The 15,755-nt window shown below is 31.1% G+C and overlaps 1 protein-coding gene across 2 annotated transcripts in view; it reads right to left on the bottom strand.

Moving 5' to 3' along the window:
• Window positions 1-14,035: 14,035 nt before the first annotated feature.
• LOC149556342 (uncharacterized) overlaps window positions 14,036-15,755 on the bottom strand; it is a 266,842-nt gene continuing 265,122 nt past the window's right edge. For both annotated transcript variants that reach the window (XM_089830610.1, XM_089830609.1), the window contains one exon: window positions 14,036-14,572. In XM_089830610.1, coding sequence (XP_089686736.1) covers window positions 14,341-14,572 — 232 coding nt within the window. In that variant the 3' untranslated portion in view covers window positions 14,036-14,340. The remainder of the gene's footprint in view (window positions 14,573-15,755) is intronic.

Here is a 15,755-nt window from a genome sequence, read left to right as displayed (position 1 = left end):
TATGCATTGTATTGAAAGGGTTTCTAGGTTGTATTGTATTTTTAGTTTGGGGTTTCTCTATGTAATGCCATATATCCCTCCCCCCAAAACCTATTTTTTTCATCCTTTTTAGCCAAGTTAGTCTTATTAAAGGTATCATTATGTTTTACTTTTAGTTTCACTAGTTAGGATTGGAGGTTTTCTTGAATGGTTCTTTCCTTAATGATCTTGTATACCATTTGTATATATATTTGTACTAATATATTAGTGGCTTGTCTCTCTCTCTCTCTCTCTCTCTCTCTCTCTCTCTCTCTCTCTCTCTCTCTCTCTCTCTCTCTCTCTCTCTCTCTCTCTCTCTCTCTCTCTCTCTCTCTCTCTCTCTATAGTTGGCCTCAAATTTTAGGGTTAAAATTTCTATAACCATTTTGGGTGGCTAAAAATTGCTTATATAAAGAAAACTTGTAGGTTGTCTAGGATGATTCTAGGGATGTATGTCGTAGCTCTGGCTTATAGAATATTGTAAGAAAACTTCTCATGTGGATTTTTTGTCATATTTTTTAATATTGCATTTTTATTTTATTGGAGATAATAGAAAGAAAGTCTTGCATTCTTGTAATTTGTTATTATTTATATTTTTGGTTATGTGTGTTTGTGTTTATAAGGGGAGTACTCATCTTTGAGAAATAATAACTCGAATAGGAGCTTAATAATTTCATGATGGGAAATAAAATTCTATTTAATAAGAACATGAGACCACAAGAATTAAAAGACACTAATAATTTGTTGAAGAAGTTCAATGAGAGTTATGCAAATCTTGATGAGTGGATCAAGAACCAAATAATGAATGGTGAGATACATGGTTTAGGATATACTGGATGAAGTTAAAGAATCTCCTAAAACCCAAAAGAATGAACACGATGCTAAGCCTCCACCAAAGCTAAACACAAGGAGTTTCTAGTAAGAAATTCTATAAGTCTCTTTGTTTCAATGGTCACAATGTGGAACACACGACAAATATTTGTAGGGATGTTTTCTTTCAAATTTTCCTTCTCCTTCTAAAAGAGGTTTGTACGAAAAACTAACATTTTAAAAGATTGATAATCACTTGTTCTCATAACATATTTTATAGAAATGATAATGATGTAGTTATTTCAATGCTAGTTTTGTAACACTAATATTTAGTGGATCCAATTGGTTTCATTCAATTTGGTTGAGAATTTTATAGTTTATTGAGTTTCAAAGTGGCATCAACTATAACTTGGACATAGGTCCACTCAAATCACTCTAACTTGATCCTAAAATATCAAAAATATTTATTTTTCTTTAGTAGAAAGCTAACTCAAATGCATGTTTCCCATATATTTTTCCATTATTTTCTATTTTTTTTAAGCATTGAAAAGAGAAGGTGTTTGATGGTTAAATAACCTATATCCAATTAAACTATTATTGATAGGTCCTAATGAATTCAATATATATACTAAAATTCTAGCTAGTTGAAAGTTTTTTTTGAATAACACCATTGGGTATTTTTTTGTTTCTAAATATCATCTCAATCAATCCATGTTTGAGGGCTTTAAATCCCCATTTTCTACAAAATTTTGTTAAACTTAAAATAAAATCAATTTAGACCTCTTCAGTCAAACTCCCCATTTGACCAAAAGGTTCCATTTAGCTCTCTCGAAGGGGCAGTTGGTTCAAACCACCTTGAGAGAAACATAGAAAAAATCCAAAAATATAAGGCCCACTAAGAATTTATCCAATTATGTTTTCCCAAACTATGTCAATTAGATAAAAAAAATTATTTCAAAAATTATATAAATAGGTTTTTTTTCAACTCAAAAAATATTTTTATTCATACTTCTTGGGTTAAAAGAGAATTATTGAAGAGCTATTTTTAAAAGATTAATAATGGGAAAAATGAACAGAAGGAAAATCACAAAAATAATATAAAGCTTCATTAGCATATTGTCACATAACTAAACAAGGTATGTATGAATCTCTAATTTTTCACATGTATCAAAAATTATGTCCTAGTTTGATTTTTTCTCTAATTTGATTTGTTAATGTGAATATATCCTGATGCAATCTACAATGTCAAGTTCAAGGAGATGTTCAAAGTAAAGGAGGTGTTCAAAAATGAAAGTTGGAGAAGGTTCAAAATCACTCCCTACAAAAACTCAAATAATAGATGTTGGAGAACGGACATAATCACATGCTCCTACTGGTATGGATGGAATAAAAAATTTAGGTCAAACTACAAAGAAAAGAATTACTCAAAAAAAATTTGGTCATTTTTTACAATGGATGTGGATAAAATAAGATCAATTGCTAATGTTCAACCCTTAAGTCTCTGTAAGAAGAGGTCAATGAATAAGATACCAAGGGAATTAATGACTAATTTTGATAATCTTGAAACACTTGAATAAACCCAATTTCTTTCTTTTGTATGTACATAGAATAAGTTGCAAGAGGCATTAAAATTATTCCGTGTCGACACCTTGAAAAAGGAGCTTTTTTTCTAGCATGCAAACAAATATGATTGAAAATCTTAAGAAAGGTTTGAGCGACATAGGGAATAAATATAAAATAAAAGATAAGACCAATTTGAGAAGAGTGGAGTTAACATCCATTATAAGTAACACTATGCCCTAAAAGAGTCAAATATCTTCAATCTCATCTCATATTGGTTTTAATGGGAAAACAATATCAAGATGCTAAGAGGAGAATACATTTGAATGATAACACCTTGGAAGGTGATTAAGAAATTATGTGTAGAGCTCCTCGATTAGATAGGACTGGTGAATCTAGAATTTAGTCACATCATTTTGGAATGATATTACCCATCCTTCATTGAATAGTAGAGATATTATTAGACATAAGATTGCACCTAATCAATATGAAGACTATACAAAACATTGGTTGGACATACCACAACATGAGATCAATGTGTTATTTTGTAGTGAATGTCCTAATATAAATATTTGCAAAACATTTTTGAAATATTCATGCCATATTATGTGAGAAAAAAAATTGTTTGAATCTCGTTGTCATTGTCATATTGAATTTGATCTCCACAATCATATTTTTTGAAAGTTTATAATAGACACTTACAATTTTAAGAATGCTCCCCTAGTAGAAGACATGAGTTTATCTAATCCATTTTATGTGAAAAAAAATGATCCATTTGGTCAAATAAATTGCATAAAAGGAATATGTGATATATATGCAAATTTGGCTATTTTCCCTTTAAAAAATGAAGATATGATTCATATAACAAAGATCGTGAACTACACGAGTTAAAAACATTTACAAAATGAAAAAAAATAGAAAAAAGGTTAGAATAAGTTGAAGAGGAGATAACTATTAGAACATTTATGGAGAAATTTTGTTAAATGATTCAACCCTACAATCATCATGCATTTTGTGCACAGTGGCAAGGACACAAATTTCAAACATTGAATGATAATGTCTCACTTTGAACTATTCTATTAGCTATTGATTTTGCAACAAACTATTCCTTTGTTCATAAAAAATAAATTCAATTAGTGGTGAAGTATTTGGTTTTAATTGATGGAAACAAAATCACAATACACAGAGGGATTGATCAACATGACAAGGAAAGTGATCAGTGAGAATGAAAATGACAAAGTGTTATAATTGATATGTAGAAGGAACAACGATATGTTAGATATTTTGGTGACAATTGTAGTGTAGTACAAACAAAGGGGATCAATCATAGAGGAAGCCTCTATGAGATGTATATGTAACATATATGTAATCACAATGTATAATGATGACATGCGAGAAAGGTTTTATATGTCATAAGATGATTGCCAAATATATTCCTTATGTTCTCAAGATACCGTTAGATTGTTTATTAGTGATCAATATAGTTGATGTGGTGATAGTAGAAGGTAAAATAATGTGTTCCAATTAGTTAAACGTATGATGGGTTGGTAGTGGTGTGATCAAAGAAGTATAAAAAGTTGATTCCAAAAGAAGTTAGAAAAGGTAAAACACATTTTAACTATTCTAGTGAATAACACATAAAAATCTAATATTTATCAAGGTGATGATAAAAAATGTGTTAGGTACATTGGGATATGTAAAGTACATGTCGTATGTGTGTGAAAAGTTTAAAATTTAAATGGATTGCAAAGATTAAGAGGCATTAGAACTAAGTATTTGTATGATGTTGTTCTAAGAGGAAATATAATGAGAGCAGTGTGAATGCGATAGAAGCTTTTGAGATTAAAAAAGTTGTGATTAAGATGTAATGCTCATATTAAATAGTGAATAGTATCAAAGAGGATTGAGTAGATTGGATTTGATAAGAAAGAAGTACTATTCACAAATCATTCAACTTGTTTTTTTCCTAATAGTTTTAATGAGGAAAATACCTTAACTAGGTTGACTTTAATAGGTATCTTTTTGTAAATCCTCTAATAGTGTGGACTCACAGAAAGAGTTCTAAATTATCTAGTGAGGTAGATCTTAGAAGATCTTTTTGGTACTCCTAACAATTTACAAATCATTCCTAACAGGGTAAACGTTGGAAATGGCATTTTTAGCTCCTAATGGGGAAAACATTTTTACTATGGTGAAGAACTTGTGGGTGTCATCCCCATCATGGATTTATTCCTATATTTGAGGGTTTCCACATATAAAAGTTAGTGTTTTATGTGTGATATTTGATGCTATTTGATTTTCTTTCATTTTAGCAGTTATATGGTACTTGTTTGAGAAGTCACTTCAAGAAAATCATATAAACAATCAAGTAGCTCTTCTGGTTATTTCTCTAAAGGTTACAGATCTATTTTGATTGAAGAAAATGAACATGAGGAATTCAAAGTGTCACCTGCTAGGAGTTTACCTATGGAAATGGAAATTACAAAGGTATATTTTCTTTAAAGAACTTTTCATGCAAAAATATATTGGACATCTTTCTTTTAGGTGCCCTAACAAGGTAAAGAAGGAAAAGGAAAGAATATTCAGGGAGAACAAGAAAATATGATACCTAGGTGAAGAAGGTGTTACTGATGAGGTATTTTATGGAAGAGATGAACAAGAAATTGTGTTCATTGTTGTTAAGGAAGATCTCTCTCAAAGTAGTGAGAAAGCTTTGGTTTCAAGTATGAATCAAAATGAGTCTGGATAAGTGACAATGGTTTCTCTTATGAAATGAATGGTGATAAAAGAAAATTTATCAATATGGAAGAATATGATGGAGGATCAGTAAGGTTTGGTTATGAAACTCCTTGTGTAGTAAAAGTTAAAGGATCCATTGCTTTGAACAATAAAAAAAATTGTGATGATGTTTATTAGGTTGAAGGTTTGAAATACAATTTGTTAAGTGTTACTAAGTTGAATAGAAAAGGATACAAATTGGAATTCAATGAAGGAATGTGCAAGATCATTGAGAAAATAGGAAATGTAATTTCTACTAGTGAACAAACTAGAGGTAACTTGTTCCATCTAAATTCTACTATTAAGAGTTGTTTGATTGCTAGAGTGGAAGAATGCTAGTTCTGGTGTAAGAGGTTTTGTCATGTCAATTATTATAATTTAATTAATGTGCCTAAGATGAAAGTAGTGATAGGTTTGTGTAACCTAGTGAAACTAGACAATGTAATGTGCAATGAATGTCATCTTGGGAAGTTAACAAGTTCTAGTTCATTGGTAAAAGTCATTCTTCTGAAGTAATCCTAGATGTAGTTCATATCGATAAGTGTGTCCCAATAGGAACTCAAAGTTACTATGTATATAGATATTTCATGATGTTATATGGATGATTATCCCAAAATGATGTGAGTTGTATATTCAAAATGCAAATATGAAGCCTTCCACATGTTTAAGATCTTCAAAACTAGAGTAGAAAGGGGGTTTGGTAAAATATTGAAATGTATTAGATCATATAGAGGAGGTGAGTTAACTTCACATGAGTTTACTACATGTTGTGAAGAAAAAGGTATCATAAGTCAAATATTAACTTAAAAAACAAATTAGTAGAATGGTATTGTTGAAGAAACAAGCGCATCATTGATTGTCCAAGGACACTGATGTTGCAAAAATGTGTTGATTAGAAAATCTAGAGAGAGGCAATGAGTACTGTAGTTAATTACACATTAAATAGGGTGGAATTGAAAAAGGGTACAAACAAAACTCCCCATGAGTTGTGCTATGGTCATTTACCCTATGGAAGTTACTTAAAAGTATTTGGAAGAAGATGCTACATAAAAAGAGATGATTCTTTAGGAAATTTTGATTCATGAAGTGATGAGGGAATATTCTTGGGATATTCCACTAACAATAAGGCATACAATTGTTTGAACAAAAGAATGATCAATTTAGTAGAAAGTGAAAACATGAGTATTGTTGAATACTTAGAGAAGAATGATGAATCCATCAAAAGGGAACCTAAAGATTATCATGGATTTGTCTATATGTAATTGGCTGAAAAGAATCCTCAACAAAATTGATGGAAGAATAGGTGAATGAGCAGGAACCAATCCAGGCACCTGAATAAGCACCCAAAATAGAATTGGAGTTTACAAGGTATGTTAAATTAAATCATCCCCCTAATCAAATTATCAATCAGAAAAATGTTGATGTGTTAAAAAGAAGAAAGGCAAGAGAAGGTACGTGCTTACTATCATAATTTGAACCAAAAATAGCGAAAAGATTTTTCTTGAAGTGGGGAAATAATGTCCTAACATAGAAGGAGAATGTATAAAAAGGAATTAAGCCTAGTAAAAGGGGGGTCATCTAAAGAAGTGGAGAAATATAGAAGTGGAAACATTTTGTGTTTCCTAGTGCTAATTGTTGATGAACAAGTTTGTGCACAAAGTAAGGACATAGAAGTACAAATAATGTTTCCATCAATGCCAAAAGGGGAGATTGTTGGCATAATTGATAGTGTGATGATAAGTAATGTTAGTAATCTTATTATACAAATGTGATTACATAATGATAAATTATTGTGTTGTTATTGATGTCAACTATTGACCTATTGTTCCTAGTATGTTTCCTAGCATAGGCATGTTGAGCCATGTGTTAGGGTTTTGATGGTTGTGATCATTAAGTTGTTGGCATGATTGATAGTGAGATGATAAGTAATGTTATTAATCTTATGGTACATATTTGATTAAATAATGATCAATTATTGTGTTGTTATTGATGTCAACTATTGGCCTATTGTTCCTAGTATTTTTCCTAGCATAGGCATGTTAAGCCAAGTGTTAGGGTTTTAGCGGTTGTGATAATTAAAAAAAGCATTGGGGATGTCTTTAATGGTCCATGTTATGACTGCTACTATTGAAGTGAAGAAAGGGATGATCAGGTGAATTGATAGTGCAACTGCTAGAACAATTAGTGACAAGTAATATGCAATTTGATTGGTTTGTAAAATCTAAGACAAGTAAAGTGGAGTGATCTCAAAATGATGTAAATACAATAGTACAGAGGATAATTTTATTACTCTACCTCTATATTGTGATTGATGAAGTTGTGACAAAATGGATAGATAATTGATGAAATGGTGACAAAGTTGATGAACAAATTAAAGAGTAATGAGTTGTTGGGTCATAACAATTAGTAAATTGATGATCAATGATTGGTATTAAGGTTGTAATAGATTTATATGAGTCAATTATGATATGGTAACATTAATACATGATTGGAGGTGATGATCTAGCATCACATGGTTTGATGACGGTGTATGGAGAGGATTCTAGAGGAAGCAAGTGTTTGGTAAAAATGTGTTTGACCTCTAACACATAAATCTATGAATTGGTTGGTTTGATTATGTAAGCATTTTTTGTGGTTTAAGATTTTTCTTCTAGTGGTTGGCTTTGAGTAGTATATTTCACATACACATTGTTCTTAAATTCTAGGGCTTGATCAAGGCAGTGGGCTTTAAAGTCCAATGTACACTTGTAAAGGTTGAATAGTTTGTTGTTGATCATGGTTGAGCAAGTATGGTAAAGCGTGTAGGGTGTGATCAATCCAAAGAACAGTTGAGTATGTTGTGAAGTGTGTTAGAGCTTCAATGGATATGATCAAGCAGAGGTAGTGCTACTATAAATCATTTTTTCTTGTTCTTCTGTAAGACTTATAGTAATTAAAATCTCTAAACCAAGTGGATCCTAAAAGGTCCTTTGTTATAAATCCTTAAACATGGTGACACTTTAATTAGTGTTTAAAGCCAACAAGGTAGATCTCCTAACAGATCTAAAGGTAAATCCACTAATTAGGTGATGCCTAATAGTCTTTGTAACTCCTAACTAGGTTAAGATCCTTATAGGATGTATTTCATAAGAGTGCCCAATTTGTGGGTACTGACCCCCACTGTAGTTTTCACCCAAGTTGGGTTTTCGCAATACCAAAATTTATGTGTCAATCTTGTGGATGTTCATACGTGTCAAATTTTTTTCTATGTTGCTATTAAGTTGTTCTTGAGATAAATATTTATAGGTTAAGAAGTTTATTATTTGGTTGATTACTACTTCACCCCCTACTAATCTGATCGCTTTGGACTCACAATCTGGGCATACATTCATTACAAATTTGAGGAACTAGGTGTGTATGGTATCATCAAGGAATTTGGAAAATAATGTGAGAACAATGTGTTGAAAAATGAGCACAAACATTTGAGAATGACGGGTTTGGCAAATGTAATTGATATACTAAATAACTTTTATCATGAATATTTTAGATATGTGTTGAGTAGAGTACACAAGGAAATGTTTCGATTGGACAAATCATACAAGATCACAAAGGAATTCATTCATGCAATTTTAGGATTTTATGCAATTGGTGAGCTACCTACCCTAGGAATGATTTCTGCAAACTTGATTACATGCCTAACCAAAGCTAAACCCAATTATCGAGCTATAAAAGTGTAAGACCCCTCCTCATATGTACTCATTTAAATTTGAAATAACATTTTATGGTTTACGTATCCTAATGGATTGAGATCAGTTGATATGTTCATGTTTTGATACTTTGTGATTTGAGACTTACTATATTATCTCGACTGTTTAAACATTAATTTGCACTAACGATGATGCAAGGTGTTTTCACCTTATAATGATGATGTTGATTATGGTACCTTGATGATTAGGTTATATGCATTCAGATAGTTCAGTATGCCTTATTGATGATGTTTATGATATTTATGTATATGCATGTCTAATGATGATTATTCTAGTATTTTAATTTGAATTGATGAATAGGTTATGTTATATTGATTATGTGATTACTAATAATTAAATGTGTGCAAAACTGAGAAAGGATTATTTAAATAAAAGTTTGATGTTTTAATCAATGTGATTATGAAATTTGATTTAAATATATGAATATGATGTTATCAAAATACTGATGTGCAAATTGAGTGTGCATGATTATTAACCAAGGAATTTATCAGAGAATCAGTAACTAACCTATGTTCAATCTAGAAAACTAAGGTTGAATCTAATGAAAAGACACAGACCTCTTTGTTTCATATTTTAATTATATTGTAATCTAAATGTGTGTATCATTTAATATTTTGTAAGATGTTGAATGTTATGTAACAATGAATCTTATGGTGTCACTTGACACTTGTAATATGTGTGTGTGTGTTATCATATTAGTTAGGGTTAGCAGAGTAACCCGTTACCCAAAGATTTATTAAGTTAGTAATATAATACTAATTAGTTGGTAACCTAGACTAATTACCCTAATTAGAGTTTAGTGGAAAGGTGTCATTCTTTTAAGTTTTAAAAAATAAAATTCTTTAAGCCAATTATATAGGTCCTAAAATGATCCTAGAGGCCAAAATTAATGCAATTTGAATGCCTAAGGGATATGTGTATGGGTTGGGGACATTTCCCACCCTTCTAGATCCTTCCGTTGACTTTTATGACCTAAATATCTTATTTTCTCTTTAGTGCGAAAGTTGAACATCTCCATGAGTTTTGCAAATTTATACTTCATCAAAAGGGTTATCTTAATGGTAAGATCAAGTGGGAAGACCCTAAAAGGCTTGAGTCAAGTTTGGAGTTATTGTCATTTTATGTGGGTGAGTTTAAAACCATATTTAGTTGTCATTTTGAAGGTTGAAGGGTGTTCACCCATTCTCTACATTTAGAGAAAGTTAAACTTGTAATTAAGGAGCAAGAAGGATTAGCTCATCTCAAAAACTCCATTGCCATAACTTCTGTGAGGGTAGAATTCTTCATGGCCTTGTTCTTCATACTTTGTTTTTATTTTCTTAAGTAAACATCTTGCATGTGTATGACGAAACATGTGAAGGATCGGCTATTGTGGGTTTCTTATTTGTTTTCCATTTTGTTTTGTGAGACAATTTGTTAAGGGTGTGTTGGCATTACTCACCCTTAGATAGGGTGGAAGTGACCATGCATGAGAGGAGGGTGTTAGTTGGACTTTGGGTTAGTGCAGAATCTCTCCTCATAATGAGGAGATGGAGAAAGCAAGGTGTTATGAGCCCCTACTTGTCAATAATTATTTTGTGTTTGGGGAGATAATGAGTTAAATAATGAAAGTTCTTTGTGTTATAAGCCTAGGAAGAGGCATATGCTTGGTACTATGACATCTCCTACCCTAGAAAAATCCACCTTCTCTCTAGTCTTGGTTCAATATGAAACATGTTGTGCAAACTTAGGATGGGATTAGTTGGTTAAATCTATCTATGTGTTGAATCTGATTGTCACTCGATCAATTTTGGTTTTCCATGGTTATCTTTATGTAAATTTGCAGATTGCTTAGTTGATACCTTGATATGGAGCAAACTTGGATTTAGAGTTTTTGGTGTTCTTGAGTCCATTGTTATGGAGACTTCTCCTCGAGAAATATGATCTTGATGTATAATTTATTGCTAACTTTATATTTGTAATGACAAGGATATCGATTTTTCTTCCCTGATTCTTTCCCGATTGACTCTTTGAATTAGTTTTTTAATAAAATGATAGTTCCTTATAAGAGAAAAGTTTCATTGAATTATTATTATGTTTCAATAGTTCTCTCATTGTGATTATTATTAGTAAATGGAAATATCAGATGCAATTGTTAAATATTGATTTGTATCATATTGAAAATCCATCCTCTTGTAATTGGTATCAATCATGAAAGAAAAATGATTGTTTTATTATACATTAGTCATAACATTGTATGAAGAAATCAAAATGAATTTTAGAAAGATTTACTTGAGTTCACTAATCGAATTTTATGTTTGAAATGACGCACTTCCCTATAGTTGCACCTTAATTTTAAATATAATGTTTAAATGTTAGACTAATATGTTTACAACCATATTAGATCTATTGCATTCTACCTTATAAATCACCCCAACCCATAAGGAAATTGAATTATATCGTATAAATAGACCAAGGAACAAACACCTTATGTAAGAGAGATTTTTTTAATTTAAAAATCACATAAATATTTTCCAAAAAGTGGAAAAAAAGCATCTAAAAGATCCTATTCTTTGTATGGGGAAAAATATTTAAATTTTCCCAATCTATGACAAGTCTATATATATATATATATATATATATATATATATATATATAAGTTCTACTTGCTTATTTAATATTTGAATTAGACAAAATGCTCAAGTGGAAAAACACATAAGTCAATCTAGGATAAAGAGAAAGAGACCCCATTAATTGCAAAAGAAGGAATAAAATTCTCATATATATATATATATAATCATTAATATGCAACTTGAAAGGGGATAGGACACCATATGGTCCCCACCCCCACCTCATACCCTCCCCTTCCAAAATGAGCACACATAAAGAGGGAGTAAACTTTGGTTTAATATGGTCAAAAAAATTTATGTAGGACATTACCTTTCTAGCCCCTCACCTACCCACCATCTCCCTTGTCTAAACTCATTCCAAACATACCAAACATGTAAGGGAATGTTGCAGACCTTGGGCAACACTCAAGAGTCTTGGATAGTGCGCCCAAGTGCTTGAGGAGTGTCGTCTTGCATGGGGTGAAGAACAACCACTTGTCAAGTGGCTTCCGATAAGGTAGTTTAGTAGGTTAAGTATAATTAGTTAGTAGTTAGTGTTATGGGGATGTTAAATTAGAATTAGAAAGTAATAATGTTAGTGAGTTTTAAACGTTAGTAAATAGATTTTTAGAAAGATATTTGCTTTCCTTTCTAACTATCAATTCAAATTGTCTTAAATTAGAAGTGTATATTAGGTTTGCTTAGATTTTATTGGAAATAAATTTGATGAGTTAAGATTGGGATATTATTAGTATTTAGATTTAGTAATTTGTTATTAATTATTATCATTTTGTTTTATTATATCTCATATCATTTAGAAAGTAAATTGTTGGTATATTTTTCAAAAGGAAGAAGGGTCATGCTTAGTAGTTTAAGAGATAGAAGTTATATGTTTGGGATTTAGTTTTAGGATTTAAATAGTTTTAATAGACTTTTAGAAATTGAATTTCATCATTACAATTGGAAATAATAAATTTAATTAAGTGGATAAGAGAATTAGGGACAATAGTCTATCAAGTTAGTATTAAGGCTAAATCAAATTAGGGTTGCAAATGGAAAGTTATGATAGATAACTAGGGTTCAAGGTCAAGTTGATATTAAATGTTGAAGTAACATAGGAAATTCTATTATATTAATGGAGAAGAATTTAAATGATGTGTTTTAATGTTTTAATATGTTTTCTTAAGTATGCAATTAAATAAACTACCAAGGTTGTAGAATTGAAGGGTTTTTGCAAAAACCTTGGGTTGATAACTTGATAGTGTTTAGCAATGTGACCTAAAGCTGAAACGAATGTCGTGAATAATTTAATAATTGATATTTAATGATTTTAAATAATTTAAAAGTTCATTTAAATAATGGAACCAAAATATTAAGGTAATTAGATGAATTTTCTAAAATGATGAAACCTGTTCACCTAGGAGATTGAATTGACACACCAAATGAATATGAAATAACTTGATAACCTAATAGAACATTTGGAACTTTATGAACTAAAATAACATGACTTACGGAAGGGCCAAATTAAGGTTGACTTAGTCAACAATTAGAGTTTAGTCAACTCAAACTCAATTTTCCTATAACACCATGGCTTGAGTGTCCCAACCTTGTATAGTATGGTCGGAATGTGAACTCTACATCTTATTGACAATAACCGAAACTCACTCCAATGCTTAGCCAACCTTTTGTAACTTTCAAGGTAACATGTATTAACACAATGGATTATTTAACTTTTTTTTTAAAATGTTGTGTTTTTGCCCCAATATTTTGGGCATGTCAAAAAGACAAAAGTTAGATATGCAGCTATGTTGATTGGTTACAAAATTTACCAGTCTAATCGATTAAATAATGTGTTCGATGGAGCTATTCATGTGCCCTACAGAATGGTGATAGAAGATGCCACATATGATTTGTGCAAGACACTAAGGAGGCAACTCCTAGTATACAAGGACAAGGTGAGGAGGGATAATAAATAATAATTCAAGTATGGTGCAATTCTGGTATGAATCTTTTTCTCAATGCAAAATTTCTTTCTAGGCAAAGGTGCAGTACAATGGTCTACTAATAAACTAGTGATTGTGAAAATAAGAGATTTCATTAGAAAGTTAGAAGATAACTTTAACAATGTTATGTGGGGCAACTGTAAGGACTTTCAATCTAGAATGCAAAAAAGAGAAACGATTCCTTCTAATATGGTTAGGGAATACAAAGAGGACATATGTTTTCTTATAGATACATACACTTCTATTTTATACGATTATTAATCTAGATCATTTTGGTTACCATCTATGGGATATGAGAGAGATAAGGATGAAATGAGATTGTATGCAAGTGTATTGATAAGGAGAATAATTCCAACAACCACACTAAAGACCTATGGCATTATATATCTCATACGATATAAGAGTTGCAATATCTCCCAAGAATAGATAATCTAGAAAAATATTTTGTAGACATCTCTAATGTAAGCGACATTATCTATTTCAAAGAAATATCCTAATGAAGTATAATACCTATTAAAAAATATAGGAGAGCTATGGTCAATGACATTCATTCTTTCATAAACATTGAACATTGTTAAAAATTACTATAGGGAGACCCCTAATCACAGTCACAATCAGCTAATCACTATCATATTTCCTAGAATTCGGAATCATTCTCTCTATATACAAAGATATATAAGACTACTTGTAATCACAGAGATTACAATAGCATAAACATAAGTTCAGCCTTCTAATATGCACTGGAATTGAATAACTGACATCTTTAAACATGATAAATTCAAGATTAGTCAAATGGTTCACTTATATAAGAAGATAAATTCCAGCTCAAAAAGAGAATCAGGCATTCATCAACTCATCAACGATATGAGTTATTGCTATGGCTGGATCATCTTTGTTTCCTGCTTCATTTTCCTCATATTTCTTCTTAACTTCACTACTCACTCTCAATAACGTTGCTCGCATATTTTTTAACATATCTGGAGATTTGAGAAGATCGATGACCTTCATTGCAACTTCTTTTGGTTCAATTCGACTAACAAGTTCAGGTACGATCTCTTCTTGTGCCCACCTGTGAATTTCAGGTTAGTTACCAAAAAATAGATATATAAAATTATAATGCAATCAAGGAATACACAAAATAGAGAGTAAGAATATCAGAAAAAGATTATTAGAGTAGTTCTTCCCGTCAATTCTACGGAGAAGCTAGCTTGCATACCACCATATACAGTGTTCTTGATACAATTGAATTAAGATTCAGATAAGTCTATAAAAGTTAAACCCGACTTCTAAATTTAAGTACCAGGCAGATTGGTTTATCTAGAATCTCTATCTCAATTCTTCAACTAAATAATAAAATACCTTTGATGCTCAAATGTACACTGAAAAAGAGAAACAAATGAGACGAACAAAAGAAAATAATAAGGCTCCAGATATATCAACTTTTGGATTTTTCCTAGCCAAAGTGCTTCAAAATAAGTTAAACATCCTATAGTTCTAAAGCAGATTTTTCTCCATGTCAGCATTTGATAAGTCGAATAGGATTAGAAAACTGCTATGTAGAGTTAGTGCTGCGAATCCTTACAAAACATAGGGTTCCAATTAACTCTAGAGCAAGGCTTCCAAGAAATCATCAATATACCATTTAAAACTAGTGGTGTACAGTTAACTCTAAGGAGAAGATGAAGATGTGTCATTCTGCCAGTCATCACTGATCACTTTATGATCCACAAGTCGAATCGTGATTCCTCCTGAAATCATCCCTTATAATTTTACTCAATTTGGGGTCATTTAGAATTCGAAGCATTGGCCTTGTGTTGTAGTAGAGGACAAAATAATCTAAATTTGTTCAATTGTTTAACGAGAGGATTGCAAGCTAATGCATTCATAATCCACTTCTATCTTGTGCATGCAATAACCAACCTTAAACAATAGCCTTCTGGCCTCCAACATTTTTATTTCCCTGTATACCATGGCTATTCCATTTTGTCTCAATAAGACTTAAAGGACGAGTTTTCATCGTTGTCCAAAGATCAATCCTATTGTATCGGGTAAATCACAGTTGTGAAATACATAAGATGGACCAGCTAACAGATAGAAAAAGTATTCTAGACCTATTAAAATTGTCTTTTTGATGAAATTAGAGTAAGCTTAACATTCTCATAGAGCAGCAATTTTCTCATAAATGCATATTTGAGACCATTAACGTTCTCGAACGTGATATCGTATGAAAGGAACATTGATCATTTAATTCA

The sequence above is a fragment of the Cupressus sempervirens genome, chromosome 5, assembly GCF_028749045.1.
Source record: "Cupressus sempervirens isolate cs-2001-9-10 chromosome 5, ASM2874904v1, whole genome shotgun sequence".
Taxonomy (NCBI): Eukaryota; Viridiplantae; Streptophyta; class Pinopsida; order Cupressales; family Cupressaceae; genus Cupressus; species Cupressus sempervirens.
This window is presented reverse-complemented; position numbering and strand designations above follow the sequence as displayed.